This window comes from Lepisosteus oculatus, chromosome 4 (assembly GCF_040954835.1).
Source record: "Lepisosteus oculatus isolate fLepOcu1 chromosome 4, fLepOcu1.hap2, whole genome shotgun sequence".
Lineage (NCBI taxonomy): Eukaryota > Metazoa > Chordata > Actinopteri > Semionotiformes > Lepisosteidae > Lepisosteus > Lepisosteus oculatus.
The window spans coordinates 23451730-23478703 of record NC_090699.1 but is presented as its reverse complement, the minus strand read 5'-3'; the positions used below and the strand labels follow the sequence as shown (position 1 = coordinate 23478703).

Here is a 26974-nt window from a genome sequence, read left to right as displayed (position 1 = left end):
TTTATAAAAACCAGAAAGGGCCACATATCCTTTCTCGTTTCCAGCAGGGGTTTATTACAATGTCTGTGAGATGAGGGATATCGCTCTTCCACAATCATTTCCTGCCAGTACCTGTTCCAGATCAGTAGGCGTCTGTTGGCGCTGGATAATCTGCAGTAGTTCACAATCCCTTATTGTAGGTGGTGAGTAAAAGCACTTTGAAATTTCACACCCCCACTCAAGGCTGTAGAGATCTTCTGTAGAAACCTGCCTCATAGCTGGGCTATGGGTGTGGGGAATCCCAGACTGGTAAAGAGATTTAGATTTCAGATTAGTATTCTTTTAATTCCAAGAGCTGGCTGCCGGACTGCTTCACAAGAACTAAAAAAGAAGCTGTCGCAGTACTTTTACCTACATTTGTATACAGCGCAAGGCATCTCTTCAAAGAACACAAATTAATCTTCATCTCCAATTGACATAGATTCTCTGCCTTAGGTGTCTAGTGTTTGTTAGATCATTTGCTCTTTGTGCTCATTAATTGTGCTTATTTTTTGACCCATCACTGCTTGCTAAGTGTTCTGGACCTTGCCACTGTTCTGTTCTTAAATTTACAGCCCTCCCTGTTTTTGGTCTGCCAAATGACTAATCAGCAGCGTGACTCATGCTGGAAGTGACTCCCTTGCCACCTGTGATAGGGGATTAGTTACAGTTTAAACAGTACCGCCCCTTTCCTGGTTCTAGCACGCCTCCAGCACAGAACTTGATTCTCATTTGGGTGTCTGCAGTGGCTGATGAAGCTGCAGAGCATTTTTAAAACCTTGAAACAACAACAGAAATCTAGCCTAAAAAGCTCTCTGCTGTGTTTGATTAGCTGTGGGGTGGCTGCAGTGCACTGTTTGGAATATCTGATTGGTTGTGCAACTAGCCTCTGGAGAAATTATCGTGACCCAGATCTCGGCAGGCCGTAGTGCTCCAGTTGCAGGATTTCTCAGTTGTTAACACCACACTGCCGATGACAAAGAGCGAATAATAATCCGCCTCTGCACTGGGGCTGAGAGGCTGGGAGAGAGAGAGAAAATCGCCTGTCTCTCCAGTTCTTTTGCTGTGCTCCGTGATCTCTCCATTAGTTGTTCTTCTTTTGTTGTGCACTTAAAATGTCTGACATATGGCCAATTGCAGAACAAGGCTGTTTGGTTTTCAAGGCTTGGCTCTCTTTTTAATGACTGCGAGATATCTCTGAGAAGAAATGATTTATAATACCTCTTCTGCTCACAAAATTACCAGCTAGGCTGTGGACAGGACACGTGAGCTGGTTCTGTTTGAGCTGTTCTCATATTCTAGGACACCAAAGCCATCGGGAGGAGAACAAGGTTTGTCTTTGACTTTTCTGTCTCTTTCCAGGTCCAGAATGTAGCAAAAACAAAGATGCGAGAGTGAACGATTCTGAAAAACCGATTAACTGTAACTGTAACTGTAGTTCATAGTGATTAAATAGCACAATTATATTCTAGTTTAGTACATAAAATTAAGGAGCAACACATAGAGCCTTTAAACTTTGCTGCTGTAAGTGATGTTAACGGTTTTATTCTTTATGAAATTGTATAAAACATCTAATATAGATTGAGAGTTAATGCAGAAGTATTTAATAAAGGGAACAATGTACTTGTTTCTGTTTCAGTAGGTGTTACTGCAAATGCCAGCATAAATCTGATCACATCTTCATGGCTTTCTTACTGCTGTTTTTAATTTTATGTCTTGTTTTATGGCTGCTGTGAGACAGTGTGATTCCCATGGGCAAGATCTTTAATTTCTGTACAGTATATTGAAATGATTTTAAGAGGAAAATTAAGCAGTGTATGACTAAATCTTGCTCGCAGTGATATGTAAATAAGGTTTTATTAGGAATGGGAAACCGGCCTTTTGTGTTTATTAGGAGAAGTTTCCTTGTCCACTGTTGATGGAATTTTCAGTGTTATCTGGCACTAACATTTTGACTTGGAAAGATCAAATGAAACAATTGTCATGTCAACATGCAGTTCAAGGTGGCAACAATCACAAAGTGCTTTATTTTGACGGGTTTTTCCTTTTGGTGTGACCTCCTTAGTACATTTGTTCTTTAATAACATTCTCTCCAGAGTGGGAGTCTGGACTTTGGCATGGAGAGCTGTTTGTAATCTTGATGAGCCACTGAGACTGTTCTGCCATAGTCTGTTAAGTGCACACATTGCTTAAGTGTGTGTGTGTGTAAATTTGACATTGTTCAATGGAGGCATGGAGAGCTGCACTGTGACCTATTTAGTTAACAGTTGTTAAATGCTGCATTATGCAGGGCAAAGCTGTTTCTAATTACACAAGTACAAAGTGCCCTTTGAACAGAGGGGTGTTCCATGAATATCATAAAGCTCTCAAAGCCAATCGCGTTGCAACCTTGTTTCAATTTCTTGTCGTCCTTCCTGTTTTTGTTTGCTGCCGTCCAAGGTGGGCGTGTGAAACGAAATGGACAAAAATCGCCTCGATAGCCTTGGTGCGATACGCCCGCTTGGTGCAGTTTCTATTTAGGGTGTCGACAGACATGTTTCCAAAAGATTCCCTCGCCTGCTTTCCAGGGAGGTCTCATCTGTTCGGCTCTTCCTCATGTGAAAGGAATGCGCTGCAGCGCGGAGCAGTCGACGGGCCGCCGTGGCTGCGGCCGTCTCCTCGCTCGTGCACAGTGGCGGCTTTGTGTTTGGGCTCCAGAGGGGTCGGGTCCCTGAGCGCTCGGGAAGTATACAAACATGTTGGCTGTTGTTTTCCGCGGTTGGTACGATGAGAGCTCTGTCAAGGGCGTATGTCTGTTGTTGTTGTTTTTTTTAAGTCTTTCAGGGTGATTTACAGTATATACATGTGATTGCGGTGCCAAACCCACCCTGCATGGAAACTCCAGTTTTAACTTTAGCGTTTACATTTGTTGTGGGAGAACAATGGTATGAATATGGGAATCCTTTTGGATAACTTTATTCTGTTGGGACACCAACATTGATAAAAAAAACCATTATCCGTTCTCTTACCTGTAAAAAAATATCATTTTTTCTTACTATTTAAAAGATAAAAAACACAAATTAGTCAACTGTTAATACAGTACTTAAGGCCTGAATTATCTGAGTATAATTCTCTACATCCTTTACTTCCGTTATAACAATTTAAATTATGTAAAAGCTATCTTAATTTTAATAGTTGGAGCAGTAGTAATGCATAAGTTTGTGTAAATTGCAGAAGCAATTATTTTGTGGAGTGCTTTAGCCCTAACTACCATTTAGTGTAATTGAGGGGAGGTTTGAAAACAAAGCTTCTTGTTACAGATGGAACTGTATGGTACTGTATAGCATTAGTTGCAGGGAGACCCAAGTATTAAGCCTGGTAAACAGATATTAATAATCTCGGGGTAGACCACATAACAGTCTGTATTAATATCCCTTAGAAAAGCAGCATTTTCTCTTGTCACTCCACTAATGAACTCATCTATTGTATGCTTATATAATAAAGAATGCATTAGGCTGTGTGGATGTGTGTGTGTGTGAGTAACCAGAGCTGTATTCCACCGTGACCTTCATCAGATAGCAGCCTACCATTTCCCCTTAGGCTGTTGAAACATTTCAGAGAATGACAGAGCCGTTCAGGCCTCCAGATTACTTAGCTATGCATGAGTTCCATTGGCGTTTCTTTACATTCCAGTGCACTCAGCCTTATAAAATATTTACTGCTGAATTATGGCTAAGCCCTGCAATACAAGGCAAGGACAGTATTTTTAAGATCCTTTGTCTACAACAGCTGCATTCGGGCTTTCAGAAACCATTTGCAGATGCAGGCAAATTAAAAGAGGTGGTTGGCCTGCTCTTAGTGATGACTTGTGTATTCTGTAGGTGTACAACAGTGATTGCATTGTCTGAGCACCAGGTCTTTGTGCCGGCTTGAGTTTTCATCTGGAGAGTGGCAGATGCGACCTAGTTGTAGTGTTGCAGTAAGGTGTAATGCGAATTGGTAATGAAGTGTTTTCTGTTTTAACACATTGTAATGAATATTGCTGTGAAGAATAGTACGCTTATCAAGAAAAATGCAGATTTTGGGGATCTGAAGTTAGGCGTGTTTTTTGCGTGGGTTTTAGAGCTTTCCACAATTATTTGAATAGCCTTTTCTTAAACATATATTTAGTAGTTTGGTTAAAATGTTTTTATGACTATAGGGAAACACCTGTTTTCAAGAGCATCAGATCTGATCTCTTGTTGCTATATTTATCTGTCCTATAAAAGTGCAATTCTACTGTAGCATTTCAGACCAGCTGTAGCCTTGTTTTCTACTAAGTTCAGCGTGTTAGTGAGAGTAATACTGTAGCTGAAGATAAAAGTTGTTTAAGACTCGAAAAAAAAGTTGTTGTTCTTACCAAAAAATATTTCCATCTGGTTATAGTCTATATAAGTGTTTGTTTTTAATAAAAGATCCTCCTCAGAGATCAGATATTTTAAGAACAAAAACCTTTTGCCAGTAGTTATTTCAAGTGTCTCCACATTTGGAGTAACCAGATATGTTCTGGGGCTTAAGGGAATATGCCAAACTGACACTGAAGGAACTGAACCCTTTTAGTCTTGAACAGAGAAGACTAGAAGGGGACCTGACACAAGCTTTTAAAGTCCTCAAAGGCATTGACAAAGTCAATCCTGCAGGATTTTTCAGAACTGACATTGAAACACGCACCAGAGGACACAGGTGGAAACTGCATGGAAGGGCGTGTAAAACAGAGACAGAAGACACTTCTTTACCCAAAGGGTTGTGGGAGGATGGAACAAGCTACCCAGCCTTGTTGTTGGAGCTTCTTTCAGGACGTGGCTGGATGAGATCCCTGGATCAGTTCACTACTAACAGATGGACTCGACGGGCCAAATGGCCTCCTCGAGTTTGTAACCTTCCCACAGTACACACACCAGCTCTGCTGCACAATTTTGTCTTTTGTTTTGTAAAATAGAAAAAAAAGTCATATCTGTTGTTATAAATGGCATCTTGTCATATGCATTTTGTAAATAGTCTTTTATATTTGTTGTGGTTTGTGTTGAGAAACAGATTAGTAGGTAAGCCACAGCACAACCCTTGCCTCCTCTCTGCATCGCATCATCATATGGAATGATAACTCTTGTCTTGTTTGTCTGCAGAAATATATTTGTAGACAAATATTTTCTGGAAGATTAGTTGAAAAATAAAAAATGAAATGGGTGGGGCCTGTTTTCAGCAATATCTTTTACTTTATTAACGTTTTTAAGTTGTGTTCATTGACTGCAGTGGGAAATTCAGAAGTGTAACTGTACGTTGGCTATTTTCACATGACATTTGCATAGTGGACTTTCAGTTCCTGTCTTGGGTTATAAAACCCCTGATTTTTTTTTTTCCATGGCTGAGGTTTGGTGACATTTTTCAGTTTGGTGGTTTGAATGCAGGCTATAAATTGGGACTGCGTATTGATTTGCTTTATCAATATAAACCGTATAAACCGTTTTCCCAGTTAACCTTTGGAGACAAAGGACAGATAACTTGTTAAAATAATGAAGCACACAAAATCGACAAAGGTACCTTTCTTTGTTTTTGTTGCGGTTATGAGACCTATGGAAATGCAGCTGGTGACTCTGCTTTCTTCAGTGCTTTGATTTATCTTTTCTTTCCACTCTGTTGGAAAGGGTCACACCCACTGCACCAGTGTACACGGAGTGTGAAGCCTGTCCTATCTCAAGTGGCTTTGAAATCTGGCCTAGGTAACTTGAGGACATATCGGACTTTGTTTTTACTGCTTTTCTGTACTAAACAAAGAAGCCGTTTTGAGCTGTACATTACTTTCATTACTGTAACAGAACTGAAAGCATGTGCAACCCAGCATTATTTAAAGACCCCTTTCACTTTGAGTAAAGTCTGTAATATGTTACAAATTGCACGTAAGGAACAGACAACGGTAGAATTAAACCTAAGTATCGCTGTCATCAAATGCCCTGTATTATGAGCTCATTAGGTAAATGCATATTTTGGCAGTTTTAGGTTACTGTCTATTTTCTGTTCAGAATTTAGTCTACAGTATCAGGTTGTAAATAGGACTGTGGCAACTGTTACAGTCTGTGTATACTGCCAGGCTAATAATAATTAATATTCCCATGTGTCAGTTTTACTTTTAGACCATGGTCCGTACATATATGGAGAGTGTTTTGACTTGCTGAAACTTGCTTTCAGGAGTGTCGTTACAGTTAACGATTTCACACTTATTATTTTTAATTGCAATTGGTTTTATGTAACTTCCCATGATCTAGCCAGATGCAAGAAATTGCCCCGGTACTTACATAAATAGTAATCGTGCTGATTAATACTTTTGCATCCTTTCGGCAGCACTCCACGCTTGCCTGTGAAACATTGAAACAATTATTTTTTTCCTGTGGCAATGATGACAATGAAGCTGAGCACATTTGGTGAATGACATTCTCTCATATTAATTTGTCACTTTGCAATGAATCTACATTTGAAATCTAACACGCATCTTGTTGAATGTACCATGAGACAAGTTCATTATAGTGGGCAAAAGCACTATATATTACATAGTTATATTAACACGAGTATTGCCACCCTTCTTACTGAATGTTGTTGTCTCCATATGTCTTTAGAATGGTTTCTTCATGTTTCAGTGCTTTTGATGCAAGAACCTAGAATACATGCTTACGTTATCTGGGAATCTGTCTTTAACTTATTGTGAGTTGCAATTCTATAGTATAATTAACCATCATGCATTAAATTCACACTCTGTTTCTTTCTAAAGCTGTGATTACATTATTATTCTAGGAGAGTACTTAGTGCAACACAGTTCAAAGGATGTCAATGTACATGGGAAAAGAAAAACAAAACAAGATAATCCTCCAATGTGCACTTCTCCCAGCCCACGTGATTGTGTGTTCTCATGCCAAGATGCCCTCTTTGGTTTTATTTTTTCATGGTAACAGAAAGTTCACTACAGCAAGGCTAGCTGATACATGGTGACATCAGAGATCTGCAGGGAAAAAGGAAGAAAGACACATCAAAGCTAAACTGGCAAGCTTTGAACTGTCAGGCCTGTTCTTTAATGATTTCCTTATTATTCCTAACGTTAACTGTTTTAATTTTGCAGACATTCAAGCCTCTGGTGGGAAAGGCTGTTCTGGGCTCCATCACTGCAGTGGAGTTCTTCGCAGACAGGCAGTTGGACTTCTTGACCGAAGATGGCACGTATCAGCCCTATCAGGTTTGTAGTATTGGACAGTACCCAGTTCCTCTGGGTCCTTAATGCCTTGTTTGAGAAAATGACAGTTGGGTATATGGAAATAAACAGTGCTTGTGCTGGAATAAAGATGAGTGAAATAGCTCTGAATTAGCCACTGCTTCTTCAACAATGCTTTGTGATCTTGACTGCTCATCTTGGATTGAGGATTTGGGCAAACACCCTGTTCTGCTTGAAGGTGTCGCTTAATGTTTTAAGGAGTTAATTGAGATGTTGAAGAAAAACAGTACTTCATGAGATTTTACCATGCCTAGAGGTGCTAATGAGTAAATGCCAGTGAATTCTTAGTGTACGTCATCAGAATAAATGTATTCCTTCATGAGGCCTTTGCTACCAGAACATGATGGATTCTGTGAAACATGACACTGGACATGAAAGTGGAAAGGAAAGTGAATATGAAAATATTAATTTTTCATATTGCATAATTTTAGTATATGGTACCATGCGTACAACTATTTGGGCCATGTTCCAATAAGAAAAAGAAAGTTATTTGAGAAGATTCAGGAATATGCTTGTATGCAAGGCTTTGGGAAAGGCTTCTGACATGCTGATGTCTGTATGGGTTTGGTTTACTCACAGTACATATATATTCATTAAGCTTATGATCTGAGTGTCTTGTGCCCCCCCCCCTTTGGTAAACACATTGTGCATTGCCATCTGCTGTACAAATTCAAGTGTTTTACTTTGTAATTGTGTACCATATATAATGCCCTGCTGGCCATTAGATTAAGCCTCTGTGTTATGCTGTGTTTTTCATGTGCAGTGTATTACAAATTAAAAAGACAATGTTGTGTGTGCCTTTATTATTACAGCAATATTTCAAATACCAGTTTTTGAAAAGCTGATATGTAAGTACTGTTTCACTGTTACGTTTAATTCTGATATATTTGTTTAAATAGGTCTGGAGTTTTTCTTTTGCTGAATTGTTGTAATTGTTTTAGACCTTAGGTGTATAGTGGCATAAGAATATAATGTACATTTTAAAGTACTTTATCGAAATAGAGGTTTATTGTATCTTTAGTTCTCTATCCTATAGAGTAAGGATCATGCTAGTGTACATTAAGTAAGATTACTGTGTAGGTAAATGTAGAAATGGTTTAGCACAACAAGTTTAAAATAAGTCCCTGTGTTGTTTAATTGTGCCAGTGAATTGTATATGGTACATTGTCACATTAAACCGAGGTCCTGACTCCCGGTGGTCATTAAAGTTCCCCAGGTGTTTCTAGATAAGAGTAGGGAGTTATCCCGGTCTCCAGGCCAAATTTCCCCCCTCAGCCTTTACCGTGGCCTCCAGATTGTCCCCATGTGTGATTGGCTTGCACTTGCCCTGCAATGTCTGGCGCCCTGTCCAGCGTGTACCTTGTCTTGCGCTCGTTGCTTGCTGGGTAGGCTCCTGCTTCCCATGACACCGTATGGTAGAAAGCGGTTTGGCAAATGACATGGCATTATTACAGCGATTCAAAGGTGTTTGCCCTGTAACAGAAACTCCTTGATTTGATTTTTTGTGTGCTAGAAACCAAAAAGAGGCATATCTTAAAATGTTCTCCTTTATTTCTGTGAAGGAACACGGATTTCTTACCTATCTTTAACTGAATTGGTTTTGGCTGTAGACTCCTTTACTTGCTCAGCTAATTCACTGTGTGACCTGTAAAGGCATTCCAGACATTGCGCTCAAGCACTGTTTGTTGTTTAGGTAGCATGAGTGCAGGAAGTAAAGTTAGCAGAATGTGGTTTGAAGGAAATCTAAATCGGTTGCTTTGGAGGATATGCTGCGTTCTTGAGCGCCTTAGACTTGCACCTGTAGAACAGTCATTGAAAGGGAAAGTGACAGTCTTCAGAATGGAGATGAAGGTGAACCACATCTGAGCTCAAGCACTTGATTGGTGTTGTTGCAAATGCGTGTATAAAAAAAGTGAATGAAGTGTGCATTTTTTTTATTTTCCTCATTAACATCCTGCTGTTTTTTTCGTGCCGGTGAATTTTGCTTTAGGTTTTGAACAGTAGTCTGACACCATCCCACATGCACTGATGACTACGATGCATGTAGGATGGTGTCACTACAGAAGCTGCTGTGCTTTGCACTCTTTGTTACAGCAAGGATTTTTATTTCAGTATTTTCATGTTCCTCTTCACTAATCCATTTGTGATTACAGATCATTTTTCCTTCCAGTTTAATGTAATGGCTATGATTGGGCTACAGCCATCAGATAGAGGGGTATCCTCACAGCTCCAGACCAGTTTTCAAAGTCTATGCTGTGAAGCCCTACTGTAAACGATACTCTTTGAATGTGACTAATTTGCAATAAAAATGCTGTCTATTATATGCAATACTGTACAAAATGCCCCCTTCACAAGAAATGCTGCAATATAGGAGGCAGTATTTCAATTTGACATGTTTTTGCTGAGTACTTGGAATGTCTAAATGGGGAAATGTGTTTTTTTTCTGTCTTCCCAGTTTGCAGCAGATGATCTTCATTTAGCTTGAGAATGACCCAAGTGAGATGGGGGTGGTCTTGGTGGGCAGAGTAGTTGCAGCTGCTGGATGTGGGCTGTGCCTGTACAAACCCCTCTCTGAGCTGCTAGGACCAGTCACTGAATGACTATTGCCTTGCCCCTCATCACAGGCAGTACAAATGCAGCATTTGTTCTTCAGTCCTAGACCCTGAGCAGAGCAGGCATGTGAACTAGCCGGACAACTGTAGCACAGCACACGGCACTGGCTCTCATATTCAGCTTCCTTTCTGATCCAAGCTGTACTTTCTAAGCTTTGGTGAACAAGAGGTTACAAACGAGAGGAGGAGGCCATTCAGCCCATCTAGCCCGTGCAGTAGTTAGTAATTAATTGATCCCAGGATCTCATCCAGCTGTTTCTTGAAGGAAGCCAGGATATCGGCTCAACCACATGACAGGGTAGTTTGTTACATAGTCCCACAAGCCTTTGATGCATCTCCTGTTCGTGGTTTAAAATGCACTTCCACTTGTGTCCCCTGATGAGTGTTTCACTGTTCAATCTGAAGACGTCTGCTGGATTAACTTTGTTAGTGCCATTTTGAGAATTGTGAAGACTTGTATCGGGTATTCTTCTCTGTTCAAGACAAATATCTTTTCTTTAACATGGTGACCAAAACTGTACGTACTTTTCTATATGAAGCCTTTATAGTGTGTTATACAATTTTAACATCTCACCCCTTCCTATAAATTCTGTGCTTTTATCTGTATTTCCTAACATTTTGCATACATGAAAGAGTTTTGGTAGGTTTCCAATTTAACAAGTAAAATGGTCCTTTAAGTGGGGAGTAGTCAGTGTGGACGCTGCAAAAGAACAAGTGGAGATTCAATTCCACATTAAAAATCAGAAAGAACATACATTTCAGCTGCAGAGCCTTCTTCAGATGAAGATCAATTGTCATTTCTAAGCCTCTGCTGTAAATTATTTTATTTAATACATTTTGTGTTATGCATTATCTCCCTGAGTGCGTGTCTAGGTAATGTAAAATAATAAACTACATAACCAGGTTTTTCCCAACATTAAACTGTGTTCTATTATGCACTGTTCAAAACGAAAATAAAAAGATTTTGTAATCAAATTATAGGAATGCCCTGGTTCTACTTCCATCTGGTATTTACTGATGCAAGAGTTGAAACGGCTCTCTCCAGTTACCTAAATAATAACACACTGTGATATAGTTTTTTAGCTGAAATTTATTCTTAATTATGGATGCAAACACACTTTGTTTTTGCCAGCTTTTAATGCATTTTGTTAATTTGTCAGCAGGGTCTTTCGCAACAACTCTATTTTAAGATAAATGAGTTGCTTAATTTAATAATTAATCAATACAGCACATTATTGAATAATAATATGGAATGTGTTATTCTCTCTGCAGAGTTTTGCATTGTTTCCTTTGCTTATTTACTTTTACTATATTGCAACAACTTGGTGTATAGCATCAAAACAACAGCATTATTTTAAAAAGTAAGTTAACATTTGATTTTTTACCATCAGTTAAATTGTGTGGTTTTTGGTTTCCTCAGGCAGATACTAAATTTAACATTCACCACGGAAAAGAGAACCGAGAACTGAAATTACCGCAGGAGCAAGAAAACTAGGTTTCAGGAGACGAGATCGGTTTAAAAAATAAAGCTAGACAGTATATATATATATTTTTTTATTAAATCTTGCCTTTAAGTGTGGCGTGCCCACCTTGCTGCAGGTTTTAAGGTTTGATTTTGTGGATAACTGACGCAGGCTTGCATTAACAGCATGCTGAGGGGTATGTCCTTTGTTGGCCCTCCTGCGATCATGCCCTCTAGAAAGGAGGGTGCTTGGCTGTGTCTCCTTTTCAAGCCTTTGAGCAGCAGGCTTGTGGAATGCTAATAAGACCAGTCAGTGATGTGTAGCAGCTCTGTTATAGGAATCAATCCACTCATACACCATTCATTTCTAATGAACACATTGTTAATTTCACTAACGCACACTAACTGCCAAAGTGCAGTGATTGCTTGTACACTGTCCTATTATGGATATTCCAGAAAGGCTAGACATATTGATTGTGCTGTGCAATAGTAAAAGCTCTAGCTTATCTGGGTATATTGCACTAATGGTCTGAGTCATAGTGTAGAGTGTGCAATTATGCATTTGCTCTTTTTTTTTTAAAAAAAAAGCTTAGCTTCAGAAGCTTTCCTCTGTTGGCAATTTGAGTAGATCAGTGATGATAACTGTATATTTAAAAGTCCAGCGTCTGCTTTTAAATAGCAGCACAATATTCACAACATGCTGAAGAAAAACATACTTTGTTTCCTGCTGTAGAAATTAAAACAGACCCTAATCTAATTCAAGATCAAATGAAAGGTACTTGAGATTGAGATTCTGTGTTTTCCCTAGGTCAGGCATGTTCATTTTTTTGAAGTTTCAGAGTTAATTATTTCTCAGTCTACGTATTTAGTGCCTAATGTGCAGTAACACCATCAATATGGGACATGATAAAATCAGGGGATCCCTGAGATTGAGTTTCTCTTGAAATAGAAGAGTCATTGCTGTGTGGCTTCTATTTGCAGAAAAGAAAACCCTCTTGAAATGTACCCCCCAGCTGATTAAAGCCTTTACCTAATGAAAACACAGATGGTGGTGAATTACAGTTCTTTGGAATGACTTCCAGGGCCTTCTAGATCGGATCAGTCTGTCTGAAACACAGACATCAAACTTGGGCTTTGGCTGCTGGTTTCTAAACCTGGGCTTCATGTTTCTTTCTCGGTCATGTACATGCTTTTAGCATGAGGATGAGAAGAAAGCTTTGTTTATCTGGGTCAGGGTTCATATCTGGAAGTATTTTAAATTCCATAAACCACAGCACCCATATCTAAGCATTTTCTACTGTACTGTGTGGAAAAATCCAGTAACGTTTTGCTTTAAAATTGATGGATGAGAGCCCTTGCAGAAAAAGCGTGCATCTGCTCTGTCCTTCACCGAGACGTGTGTGTGTGTGTGGGGGGGGGGGGTGTTAGGGACAGAGGGGGGTTACAGAACGCCTGCAGTGGTAAAGGGGATATTGCGAGAATGCTGAGAAATGGCTTGAGTTAGGGAAACACTGCAATTTCACAAGATGTCATTTTGTGACAGCTGGTTGGGAGCTGTGTGCAAGGATTAGTATCGAGAAAGTGCGGAATTCAGCCTGCAGGTCAATAAATAAATCATGTGTTCCCTGTCCTTAAAATAGAAATGAAAGATTAATTCCCTTCAAAGCTCACACAAAGGCACACGGGGAAATTAGGGAATTGTGCTGTTTACTGTTCAGAGTCTTTCGCTAAGCCTTCACCTGATATGTCAGACAGATTGTTCCTTGTCTTTTTTTTTTAAATGTGTGACAGATGAAAAACAGACTGTTGAGACTATGGGAGGGTAGAAATGTTAGGAAGTATTTTTTTTACAACTCATTGTGTTTAAAATGAGCAATAATTGCCTCACATTATTAGGGCTGTGTTTAACTCGGCTTGTATAATTAAGGTTTTTACAGTACTAAAAAAACCCATTGTAACACCAAATGAGACCTTAATCTAAAGGGCTGCTACAGGAGTCAGAACAGATTAAGACTAAAGGGGAAAATCTTAGGATTCAGTAATTCTGCACAAACACTACTGGGGGTGAGGAAAGCCCAAGATTGGGGTAATTCCACTATGTGGCTGCCTGTTTGTGAAAGTTATGCAGTGTGGTTTGGTTTAACAGTCTGCTGACATATAGTACTTCTTTTAGTGGGCCAGTCTCTTTGACTTTATTTTTATGTTAATCATCATCACAAAACAAGTACAATAAATGGAAGTAGTGGGCGGATTTCCCCTTTACCCAGTATGAACTGTGTGTCAATACCAAGTGAAAGCCATCATGAACTGCAGCTTTAGGAGTTTAAGGTTTTAGCATTAAAAGAAACTCAAGGAAGTATAACTTTTCTGGAGATAATGGAGATCATGATTTAAGGATTTGTTAAAGTGTGGATGTCTGTAGCCATTCTAAGTTTGTTTTAGACTCTAGAAGTTCCTCATTATGCAGCTGTCAAGCCCAAAATAAAATGAAGGTCCTAACTCTTACTGTGAACTAAATACACTAATGCTGGAGGGATTTTACAGCCACTCTTCTACAAAACAATGTAGTAGAGTCACATTTTAACAATTTCTTTTGCTAATCTAAAACTGCATTTTTATAAAAAACAAATGTATATTTGAAGTTGAAAGAAAATAATAAGGGTGTCTCTTGTGGCACACAGAATATGCATAATACATTCATCTAAGTGATAATGAAAATCCAATAAAAACTCATCTGCTACCTTTCCCTCCATTATTTATATGTACTAGATAGACTGTGTCTGTGCACCTGTGTGTAATTTATTAAAAGATTAAGTGCTTTTGGTTCACATTGGGTAAAGCTGAGGGATTTGAAGTAAATGGCTCCACTTTCTGAGAAGCTTTTGTTTTAGATTTATATGTCAGAAGTAAAAAAAAAACACGATTTTCAAGTGACTGATGACAGGAAGTGGTCAGGAGAAATAGCTTACAGCCAAGGAGCCTTTGTCACGATGCCAGTCGATTAGGGGTCCTTAAGAATAGCAATTAATTAGTTTTCTCTTTTCTGGGAGAGGGGTCTGTCTTTGTAGTCTGGAATGTCTTGTTTGCTGAAATTCCAGGATGACTCAAAGGCAAGTTGAGAAGGAAGGAAATGTTTTAATTTTTCTGTTTTATCACAAAAACCTCCTAACTTGGCTGCTGTACCGCCCAGTTCAGCTGCAGGGATTCACATGCTGCTTACTGATAGTTGTAAGAGAACCCAATAAATTGCATATTATTCACTCACCTGCAAATCATGTAACAGGTTACTGCTATAGCTGTCTCTGGAGGTTAGACGTGGGAAGATTTCAATACGCAAATAAACCCTGCCTCCTTCTTTGATACACAGCAGCAAATTTGAACAAAGCCTAGCCCTTAAATAGATATTTCTATCCTAAGCAGATTTTCAAGAGGCTAGATCATAAACATGGAGATGTGTTTAAAGGTGTTCCTTTATAATTTGAGTTGTACATGAATATTAATGCAATTGAATTGTCCATGTGAATGTAACATATGAGCTATCACTTCTCAGAAATTAACTTCTACTCCTGTGATATGTCCATGGGGTTTCATTGATTTTTTTGGTGGGGTGGCTGTTCAGGCTGTACTGGTGCAGATCAATCATGCATATATTATTTTTCTTCTGTTCATTAATCCAGAGTAGCTGAGATTTTCTCCTAGCTAAAAGCCCAGCTCCATTAAGATGTCTGAGCCCAGTGCCATGAAAAGCTTTATCCATCAAATTAACTGTAGACATGGTGTAATATGCGTTGGTAAGGCTATTTTCGGTGGCTGTTTTTTCTTTCTCTTTTGCTTATGCGCGTAGCACTTCATGTAAATCTGAAATGTCTTTATTTTATCTTTAAAAGGATGAAGTGGACAGTTTGAATCCAGTTCTCAGGGACAATCCTCAGCTTCACGAAGAAGTGAAAGCCTGGGTTAAGGAACAAAAGGTTCAGGAAATTTTTATGCAAGGTATTTTTTTATGTTTTTTGACCACTTGCATGAGCATATTTGAAAATCCACCAACAGGTTTTGTGTCAGTGTACTAAAAATCTATTTTCTAGAGGAGTTTGTTAAAAATAACATGAATTGGTGAATTGTTTACTCTGGGTATAGGAGTCACTGCAAGTTTTTTTTTGTTGTTGGAACAAGGGTCCCAGTGAAGTAGATTTTGGTCATCTTGCAAGAAGCCTGTTTACATGGTCCATGATAGAATTCCATTTGAGATCATTGTTAAACTTGGCAACTATCAAAGAAGCCAAAGTCCAACTGTGTAAATAATTGGAACCTAGTACTGGAGAAAAAGGACAAATCTGTCTGTATTCTGGGGCACATGAATGATTATATTCTAATTGTTAATTTCCTCTGGACGTACATGTATACCTACAGTATGTGCGCGATCTTAGGAATTGCTCGTCAACACAGCAGGGGGTCCCACACTGCTGGCGTTTCCTAGAACTTTCCAAACAAAAGAGTTGATGTTACATAAGAGAACTGCTACTGTCAAGCATTTAATTTTTAAAAACCGGTGCGCAAGGCAATATATTTTTGCATAAACCCGTTGCACTACAGTCAGTGATTTGAGTGAGAGGAGTGCCAGTCTCACACGTTAGTGATCAGCCACTCTTTATATTTGCACAAAAAAACAATTTTAAATATTTCGTGAGTTGCTCTTCAAAGTTAAACCACTACTTCATGAAAGCTGGCTGCTTATAACAGTCGTATTATACTTGATATATTTTGAGATCTATACATACTGCTAATATAGAACATATTGACTGTCATAGTAATGCTTGTTCAAACTCTGTCTCTAACTCTGGGTGTATGTCCCGCTGTGGTTTCTTTGGAATTTCCCTAGGTCCCTATTCGTTAAATGGATATCGAGTACGAGTTTATAGACAAGATTCAGCTACGCAGTGGTTCACAGGCATCATCACCCATCACGATCTCTTCAGCCGCACTATGATTGTGATGAATGACCAGGTAAAATGATTTTGCATGGATCTATGTGAGAGTACTGTTCTTTAAATGATGTACGTCTTCATTTCTGTATTGTTTTTAGTGGTGGTGAGAAAATATTATATTAACGTTTACAGTTTTTTCTTCTTCACTGAACGCGTTGGCAATTTCCAAGAATTTATGTAATACCTTGCAGCGATCCTTAATAGTTTTTCTTGCTGTTGTTTTACGAAGAACTGCAAACAAATGTTTTTTGTTTGTTATTCTTGTCATCCAAGGTACTAGAGCCACAGAATGTTGATCCTTCTATGGTACAGATGACCTTTTTGGATGATGTCGTTCATTCTCTGCTGAAAGGTGAAAACATTGGAATTACATCCAGGCGCAGGTCTCGCTCCAGCCAGAACAGCAATACAGCTCACGTGAGTACCCAACACACCTGCAATCTGGCACGTTTTTATTCCGCATTAAAAATGCTGGGCTCTATCAGGACTCATTTTCTTTTAAAAAAAAAAAAACAAAACTCTTACTGCTGGAACAGAGTTTTAACTTCATATAAAAAATATTCATTTAATCTCAGTAGTTGAACCGCTAAAGGCCTTGGCTCTGATCACAGGGTAGGCCCCTGCGTGACAGCAGCTGGGCCTGCTTTCTTGGCTGGCTGGGACCAAGGCGGTGTGGAGATGGTGCTGGGATGGTTATATACTGGGTTTCTTTGGATTGCCCTCCCAACAGTTTGTTCTTTAACCTGCCAGGAGGCTCTGAGCTTACAGATCTATCAGGGAAGGCTTTGTCAGTTCCCTGTCCATTGCTTTAGATGTGCTGTTGGCTTGGCACTGTAGGTGCACAGTGCACAAAGAAGTAGGTGGTCTGACGGCATGTTTTGGAGGACATAACGTCAGTCTCTTCTGCCGGGGTAAGAGCATTAGAACTGTGAGCTGAGTTAAATTAGGAGTGGCTGTTTTAATTTGTGGGCTTGTGTGAAAAAACAGTGCAATTACTCAGTGCTTTCAGTATCAATTTAAAGTTGCAAGTTGGCTCAGATGTATTTGCATATCCTATATATTTAACTGTAATTTGTCATTTATTTGTAGTATCTATTTATAGTACAGTACTCATGTAAATGAGTAAGAAGGATTTTGAATTAACATAGTTGAGGACCCTGGTCCCCTTTTTGTAAGGCAGAGCCCACGCTGAGAGAAGTGTGAACTTTTCTTAAGAAATACTGAATTATAAAACAGGGTTAATCCTGTTTGTTCTTTATATAAGTCTTTTTATTTCTAGTATTTGGGCAAAATAAAACCCATTGCCTATTCTAGTTAGCTTTAAAGTAAAGTTCCTATGTGCTTATAAATATATAAAATCAACAGTTAAAACATCACTAGTCCCTTTATCATTAACAAGATGTTTTTGTTCCACTTTTTTTTTGTTCTTTTTTTTCTTTTTAAACATTAATTGGGGGATATGCAACCAGACCACAGGAGGGAGACTGACCAGCAGCACAGGAAGCAATCAGGTACCAGGCAGCGGCTGTTGCCAGTTCAATTTAAAACCTACAGTATTTCCTTGTAAAGAAACTGCATATCCCGACTTCAAGAACATTAAGAAACGATAAGCGGACTCGTGATGATGTTCATACTGCTTAATGTGGATGTTTTTAAAGCCATAGGAACTCTCCTTTCAAGCAATTGTTTTTGTTAAACAATTTAGGCACTTGTTTCTGAAATGACTCTTTCTCTGCTGTTGATGAGGGATAATCAGCACAAGGAAATTTCTCCACGAACTGGATTTTGGTAGCATTTTAGTTTAGGGGCTGCAATCTGCATTTCATAAATGTGTAACAAGCTGTTATCAAGCAAGTCATGCGATTCGAAACGAATTCCTAGACCATTAATGAGTGAGAATAATTTGACTTGGTGATAGACATGCTGGGGTCAGTTATTGAAACAGTATTGATGACCTTATATTTTACAGTCTATATAAAAATGTATAATTGGATTTGTAGCCCCTAATCTAAAGTGTTAACAGGGTTTATTTGCTTGACTGTTGGGTGACGTTTGTGAGAGATTTCGCATCAGGCTCAGGCCTTATGGGGGAGGGCAGGAAGCGCGACGTTCTCTAATCACTGAAGCTGACATCACCCATGTGACGTTAAAATGACCTTTGTCGTTCTCACTGGATTTCATTTAGGGTCATTACACACGTGCCCAAGCAAACAGCCCCAGACCAGTCATGAATTCTCCAACCACCACGCCGAAACAGGCGCAGCAGCAGCAGCAGATACAGCAGCAGCAGCAAATCCAGCAGCAGCAGCAGCAGCAGCAGCAGCAGCAGCAAATCCAGCAGCAGCAGCAGCAGCAGTCGCCTCTCCAGCACCGTGCTTCACGCTCCAGCAGGAGGAAGGGATCCGACAGCAGTGTGCCAGATGAAGATAAGATAAAAGAGGAAAAACTTGACAATGGAGGGCGAGGAGGTGTGTCAGTTTAAGAGACATTTTACACGCCGTTTCCTTGCACACATGTACAGCACATCTAAATGTACTTTTATTACGGTCTTAAGGAATTTTAATTTTCAAAGTTTGATTTGACCTTTCCCCCCCGGTGAGAGTTGATGTGAATCTGAGTCCGGAGTTGATGTTTATCCTTTCATTATTGAATTGGAAAAGCTCCTGCAGCCACTTTTGGTACAGTTTTATTATTAGTCTTCTAGCTCATTTCAGTCAAGATTTAACTTTGTTGCTCTTTTTTTTTTAACCTGTTTACATTGAGACTTTTTTTTTTTGCCGAACAGCTTTAAAGATTACAGAAGCATTATAACTTACCACGGGTTGGAATACCAGAATGAACATTACAAAAGGTGTTGTACACTGAACAGAATCTGTGAAAACAAGAGGATCACTGATGCAATTCCCCCGAGTTACATTGTAAAAGAATAGCTGCTGCACAGCGTGAGCCTCTTGTGTCACTGCCCAGAAGCCCTCATCCCTTTGGTAACTGTGGCAACTAAATGAGTGGTAGTGTTTGTGTAGCTGACAAAAACTGCAGAGTCTTTCCACGCAGATTTGTGCAGGCTGTGAGGGAGAGTAAATGTGAGCATGACAGGGGCAGTATCTACGATGAATTGGACATTTTAAAGGATTTTAAATTGAAGGGTGGCCTCATTTCTCAAATTTGATATACATTACATGAGATACATTACAATTTAACATTAGTAGGTTCTTGTGGAGCTATAGTGCTTTGGTTTCACATTAAGAACGTTTTTTTGGGGTTTTATTTGGAGGAACAAAAAGAGTCCTGTATATTGAGTATATTTTCCTCAAAGCAAAACATTTGATTTATATGGATTTTATTTTTACTTGCAGACATTTCAAAAACTAAAACCAAGCAAATTATGAATAAAAGAAGAAAACCTGAAGAGGATGAAAAGAAAGTGGGTTTAAAAAAACTGAAGGCAGACAATGTCTCAGATTTTTCTGAGAGCAGCGACTCTGAAAACTCCAATAAAAGAATCATAGATTCTTCCTCAGAGCAAAACTCAGAGAATGAGTTAAGAACCAAAAGCACTTCAAAGGCTAGCGAAGAGGAAGACAAATCCCAGGGTAGCAAGGGGGCAGTGGAGACGACTCTAATAGATAGACACTCTCCCTGGGATGAAAGAGAGGATGAACAAATTCCAAAAGTACTTCAGTCAGCTGACTGTGAACTGCAAGAGGAAAAGTCTCAGCACCAGCCAGCCAATCCACCCACTCCCTGCGATCCGAATGTCAGTACTCCAGACGTTCAGGGGTGCATTGTGGAAATGAAAAGCACTGTGAAAACTTTACCCAAGGACCATTATGCTAACAGTGCACCACAGACTGCTACACCAAAATGTGTTATCGATATAACTGCGGACAATAACACAAATAATGGGTCTCAGGAAAATTCTGAGGCTGTTTCTGCTTTGCTGGCTTCTCAGAAGTCAGAATCATATATATCGGAGTCCAGACATTTAGTGTTAAACCCTTCCGTTTCAGATGGCAGGAAGCCAGAGATTGAACAACAGATGGCACATAGCCTTGGCAGTAAGATCGAGTTTGCCCATTCGGAGATTATAAAACCAGTTGCATCTGTCAGTGAGTCTGCTGCTGTAGCTGAAAAAGAAAAACTACATTATTCCTCCATTATGCCATGCATTTCAAATGCATCCATTGCTGAAGAAAGTAGAAGGTCTCACAAGTTGAGCCCCTCTCCGGAGCTTCATAAACCCAAGTCAAACCCTTCTCCTGAAACTCTGAAGCCCAAGTGTAATCCCTCTCCTGATGTCCTGAAGTCTAAAGCCCACAGCCTTTTGGATACTTCCAAACCTAAACCAAATATATCCCCGGAGGTTTCGAAGCATAAAGTTAGGTATCAGGACAATCAAGCAGCTGGAGCTGGAGCTGCCAACAGGCCGGCGAATAAAGCCGAGCCCGACGTGCCTCGCTCAAGCTTCAAGCCCGTGCCTGCTCGAGTGAGCCAGGCTGAACCCACAAAGAGCCCTCTCATTATTGACAAGAATGAGCACTTCACAGTCTACAGGGACCCGGCTCTAGTCAGGCCAGAGACCGAGACTAACCCCATTGCCTATTTGCACCAGCATCTTCACCCTCTTCATGCCTCTTCGCACGCGACGTGTTTAACCGCCACGACACACCACCCATCGCATCTCCTCCCTGGATCCTCACCTCAGGCACCCATGGCTGCTATTAACGCCCATGCTCTGAGCAGTGCTTCGCACCACTCTGTCCATCACCCTCATCTTCTTCCAACAGTGCTACCTGGAATGCCCACGGCCTCTCTGTTGGGTGGGCATCCTCGCCTGGACTCTGGCCATGCCAGCGGTCTGGGGCATTTAACTCTAGCCCATCATCACTCACATCAGCAGCAGCAGTTTTTACAACAGCAGGCTCCTCACCTTCTGACACAGACTCACACCAGTGCTTCATATAACCAGCTTGGGCTCTATCCTATCATTTGGCAGTATCCGAATGGCACCCACTCTTATGCAGGACTTGGACTGCCTTCTTCAAAGTGGGTGCATCCTGAAAATGCAGTGAACTCAGAAGCCAGTTTGAGGAGGGTATGTCTTTTAATATTTTATATAAATACATTATTAATTACTGGTAAATGGACATCCACCTGTGTCTGTAAACCTATGATTATATCGAGCTAAATTTCATGCTATGTGTGCATCTGTTTCTCAATGTATAATTTTTGTAAAGAAACATACTTTTAGAATGTACTGCGTATATGTAGTTTTTTTGGATGTAAATTATTAATTATATTATTATTTAAATTGGTAAAAAAAAACAAATAGCAGCTGAACCCAGGATTCCTTGTTATAGTTAATGCATCATAAGATGTTTCTGCACTTTACGCTCCTGTTATTTCAGGCACAAAACCAACAACCTTTAATGAATGGAAATAGTGAGTGTTTACCAGGCTGTGTCAATATTAACAGCAGCCTGGGAAATAATGTGATGCTGCATTCATAGCACGCTTGCCTTCCAAACTCCAGATGTGAGCATATGCGCTTCGCCAAGGGACATCCCTCATTCCTTCATGCTGAAGGATTTAGTTGTACTGGGCTCGTCATCTCAACAGATCTTTACATTAGTATCTGATACACTCATCGCAACTGAACCCTGCAGTGCTGGAGAAGCAGGGCAAGCTCTCCCCACAGTCTGCTGTGTGTTTCCTTTCCTAATGCATATGGACACTGGCGCATGCATTCCCCTGGTAGTCTGGTATTAACCAGGAGGCTTTGTAAGTCATATGTGAAATAGCAAGAGCTTTTGCTATTTGTACCTTTCTTGTCTGACAGTCATGTGCTGTTATTGGTGGCAGTAATGGCAGCAGCAGGAGTTGTAGAGGTATCATTTTAGCTTGAGCTGCCTTCATGGTCTAATAAACACAGTGAAGTTTGGAGCATTAACCTTGGAGTCGGTATGTTACCTGTCGCGAGGCTGATGGCCATGTTTGTGTGACAGAACACCCCCAGCCCCTGGCTCCACCAGCACACACCCGTGACCTCCGCAGACAGCCTGGGGCTGCTGAGCCACGGCCCCGTCAGACCTGCCAGCGCAGACCCTCACCGGCCAATCAAGATCAACGCACACACCAGTCCCCCGCTGTCCAAGGCAGCTGGAGAGCTTCACAAAGAGTGAGTGAGCCGCCTGGAGACTGTCCGCGCCAGATTCTCTGTGATCGGGTTAAAACACAGGAATGTGGGCTCAGGAAGAAAGCAAGCGTGTTAACATTACATTTTATCTAAAGCCGTATTGAAGATTTTATTTGGCTTCCATCTGACATTTTAGGCAACGATATAAACTGTGGAGACGTACATTTGATAAATGCATTTGTGGCTCTAATGAATTTCCTAATGAATTGTTTAAGGAAATTGCTTTTTATTAAAACATTTTTTGTGAAAGTGTCCCTTTTTTCCACATCTTTTTATTTTTCAAGACATTTTTAAAGCTATTGTAGTCATTGTTTATGTGGTGAGAGGAATGAATTATACAGTCTTTGTGGTATATAATAATTAATTATCCTCATTATGTCATCCTGCAATACACTGGCTAAAAACAAAATCGCTCCCTGTAAAGTAAATCCATACTAAGTGTAGGTCTGTGATTTTTTTTGCTGTCATCCTAGGGAGCTGGAGAAGAAGACCTTCATGGACCCCATGCGAGCAATTACTCCAGCACATATAAAAGCTGAGCAAGACCACAGCAGAACATCCACGGGCAAAGACAGCCATTTGCACAGGCACTTCTTGGACCCTATCTCTAGTCACTGCAAACCGCAGAGAGTAACACAAGACACTGGGGACAGAGTGAACAAATACAAAGAGGAGAACCGCAAGATTCTTCAGGAGAGCATTGAGGTAGCCCCCTTTACAGCCAAGATAAAGTCAAATGAGGGGGAGAGAGATTCTTACCCCAGGATACCTTCCTTACCCACAGCTGGTCCTAAAAGCCATGTCATTAAACCAGACAAAGACACTGAGCACTCTGCAGCAGAACTCTACAAATTCAAGCATACGGTGCCACAGTCTTTGCCCCAAAGTAACTATTTCACTACCTTGTCCAACAGTGTGGTGAATGAACCTCCAAGATTATATCCATCCAAGGATGGGAATTCTTACTTTGAGAAGGTGAACAGCAGCCAGTTGGCAGCATCTAATCCCATGACCTTGGCTTCTTTTAGCAGCAAGTCCCTCTCAAAACCCCCTCCTCTGATCAAGCATCAGACAGAGGGAGAGGGACTAATGAGCAAAATCACAGAGCAGTTTTCTCAGCAAGTGGCTTCACATCCTCTCAGCGCTTCTGGTAACGAAAGGAGGAGTCCTGCAATAGCGCCTTCGAACCCTCTCAGATGCATGCCAGCATTACACAGAGCTCCAGTGTTTCATCCTCCGACTCAGCAGACCTTAGACCGAAAGGAGGGCAGTTACGGTAGACTTTCTCCACCAACGCTGACTCCGATCCAACCAGTAAGCTCAGCTGGTAAAATCTCTGAACAGCAAAAACCACCAACACTGATACCGGAACTAAGGGACTTGAATGCTGTTAATAAAAACAGTTCTGAGATGACTTCATCAGAGATCTGGAAAGCTGGTGACTCTCAAAACCATGAGAAACCAGGATGGCATTTAGAAAAAAGCAGTGGGAAGCCACAAGCAGCAACAGCATCTGTTATTGTACGCCCACCTACGTGCATAAAATACGATAGCCTGCCAGGACCAAAGACAGTATCCAAGGAACCGGTCACTGAGAGATCGTTTACAGGAACAAATCAGACAGATTGCTTCAAAGCAGCGGAAGGCAGAGAGCCTGGGAGAGTCATTCTGCCAAACACGAACTTAGAGGATACTTGCACACAGTATAAGAAGAACTCTCTAACAATATCCCAGGGAAGTATTTCCAACTGTATGGTGGCTTCTGCCAATTCTGTGTGCAGTACCAAAACTGATGTAACCACTTCTGCAGCCACAACTACCAGTGTCTTGAGTAGAGTTGAATCAGACATGACTTACTCGCTGTCGACCACTGTCTCGGCTAGCACTAGAACAGAGGTTGCTGGCCTTAAAGCTGGAGCTCACTCAGTAGCAGAACAGCAGGAGGGAAAGACCCAAACCACATCCCCTAGCACGGTTCTGCCACCTAACACAGGAAGCACTACACAGGCCAGTGCAGGCCATAGTTATTCAAGCACATTTTTCCATTTGAAAAAGCACAAGCTGGCCGCAGCTCAGTCCAGGAGTACTAATGCTAATGAAAGTGAGCCTGTCAATGCTAAAATTCAGAAGTGCTCAATGGCCATTTCACAGGATAGTGGTGTACTGAGCAACACAATAAACAAAACCAGCTCTTTGACTAATGGGCAGCCTGCGCAGCTGAGCCAGCCCAACTACCACACAAAGCTTAAAAAAGCTTGGCTTACAAGGCATTCGGAAGAAGATAAAAACACTAATAAGACGGAGAAACTGGGGAGCGCTGTGTCAGAGATTATTAAGCCGTGCACTGTTAGTTTAATTGCGTCCACATCAAGCGATGTGGAAAATAACAAGGAAAGTAAAGGGCAGGATGACAGACTTGCACAAGAAGACAGGAAAACAAGAAGGGGAACCAAAAGGACTTATGAGTCAGGCTCTGAGAGCGATGACTCAGATGGAAGTGAGAGCAAATCTGAGCAAAGGGCTAAACGTCAGCCCAAGCCTACATACAAAAAGAAACAGAATGACATGCAAAAGAAAAAGAGCGACAATGAAAAAGAAGAGGATGAAGTAAAACCCAATGGTATTTTTAGAAGTGCAAGGGAAAAAACAAAACTGAAGTTGGCAAGCAGTAGTAAGTTCATAATGTGCTCTTTTAATGTATTATTTTGTGGTTTTGCATTATTCTTACCTTGGCATTCTTATATTTTTAAGACGAGGCAATTGCTTCTATTAAATCTTTAATCTCAATCTAAAAAAATATGGTGACCTTATGTTTTTATGTATATACTTCTTCATACATAATATATGAAAATACCATTTCTTTACACTTCAGATATTAGATACTTACTGGCCTCATTATTAGCTCCAGAAGGGAAGGTATTGAATGGCAGAAAAGTCTGAGTAATTCACATCTGTGCTGCAGATGCAAGTTACAAGCAGCCTTGAGTAGGAATGTTCACGTTAATGTGAAATACCTCTTGCCAAGACATGTTTAGTGTCTGCAGTAAGAAAACCCTTACCCAGAATAGTACTGAGGTCTTAGCGCTTTTCTGTTGGGATTATTAGAGGCTAAAATGAAATCCAGTCTTTACTAAAATAAGCTCTTTATGAAAGCACACTGCTGTTATTAACATTATTAATATCAACTGATGTTGGTCTTAAAGTATGAATATGAATGAAAAGTAGGAAAATATTTAATGCAAGTAAAACTTTCCAGGCTTGAATTTTTAGAAGTGGTGTATTTTGCAAAAGTGAATTATGTAAAAGAATAAACAAGATGTGAAAACGTCACCATTTCACTTTAGCAAAGCGTTGATCAAGTTACCTCACTATCATAGACTGACGCCTGAGCTCCAACATCTGTCCCTTTTCCAGGCTTTTTCATTGTTAATGTCAATGTTAATGACCCACACAGAATTCAGATCCCTCTTTGATGCTTACATCCTCGTCATTATAAACTTGCATGTACATACTTCTTTTCATCCCGGAAAATCCCAAATCACTGCACGTACAGGAGGGGGTGCACTTCAGTTGTCACTGCAGTGTCGTGCTCACCTGAGTGTCACGCAGCAATCGGGTGGGAAGTGAGAAATCGTGTCAACAATTAAATGAAAAGGAGACATAGGGAAGCCAGATTGTGCAAGCCCAGAGTGCGGTGTATTCAGCCACTGGGGTTAGCTCCTGCACTCTCGAGAACAGTGCCCTGGGAACTTTAGCGGCCAATACGTCAGAACCACAGTTTAAAATCTCATCCAAAGGGCTTCTTCTTTCGCAGCATTTGAGTTCCATTATGTTTCTGTGTCATTTCGCACAGTGGCACTGGGGCCGATTGAAAATGTACACTTCAAATATTAAAATAGGAGCAACATTTCCTAAAGCGGAGCAAAATGTTGGAGACTTTTGAAGTCTACCAGTAACTATTGAGTTTTCAAGTAATAGAAATATAACTTTTTCTTACTGATGTAGTTTGTTTTCTTGCATGCTTTCTTCTACATTGGATAAAGAGTCCAAGCATACTGTTTTCAAAGCACCTAAAGAGTGTTTTGTTTATAGATGGAATACCTCGTTCAGTATTAAAGGACTGGAGGAAGGTGAAGAAACTGAAGCAGACAGGAGAATCTTTCCTCCAGGACGATTCATGCTCTGAAATAGGACCCAACCTTCAGAAGTGCAGGGAGTGTAGGGTCATCCGCAGTAAGAAGGGAGAAGAGCCTGCACACTCCCCTGTCTTCTGCAGGTTTTACTATTTCCGTCGGTAAGTTATCTACAGCTGCAGATATAGACAAATGACAAGTTCAAACACCTGCAGTTTCTCTGTCTCTTTAAGAAAAGCATGAAATAATGTGTTGTATTGGAAATTATTTTTAAGGCTCAGATGCTTTACTTTTA

General features: G+C 40.4%; 1 protein-coding gene across 4 annotated transcripts in view; it reads left to right on the top strand.

Annotated features, from left to right (window-relative positions):
- The window catches only part of jmjd1cb (jumonji domain containing 1Cb), a 99678-nt gene that overhangs the window by 61443 nt on the left and 11261 nt on the right, over nt 1–26974 (top strand). For 2 of the 4 annotated variants that reach the window (XM_015346692.2, XM_069188967.1), the window contains 10 exons: nt 7142–7255; nt 15253–15358; nt 16245–16369; nt 16624–16767; nt 17820–17861; nt 18536–18818; nt 19707–21445; nt 22356–22528; nt 23020–25217; nt 26639–26840. In XM_015346692.2, coding sequence (XP_015202178.2) covers nt 7142–7255; nt 15253–15358; nt 16245–16369; nt 16624–16767; nt 17820–17861; nt 18536–18818; nt 19707–21445; nt 22356–22528; nt 23020–25217; nt 26639–26840 — 5126 coding nt within the window. Of the gene's footprint in view, nt 1–1236; nt 1350–7141; nt 7256–15252; nt 15359–16244; nt 16370–16623; nt 16768–17819; nt 17862–18535; nt 18819–19706; nt 21446–22355; nt 22529–23019; nt 25218–26638; nt 26841–26974 lie in introns of those variants that run through there. The other 2 variants (XM_015346694.2, XM_015346693.2) reach the window with 2 other exon arrangements.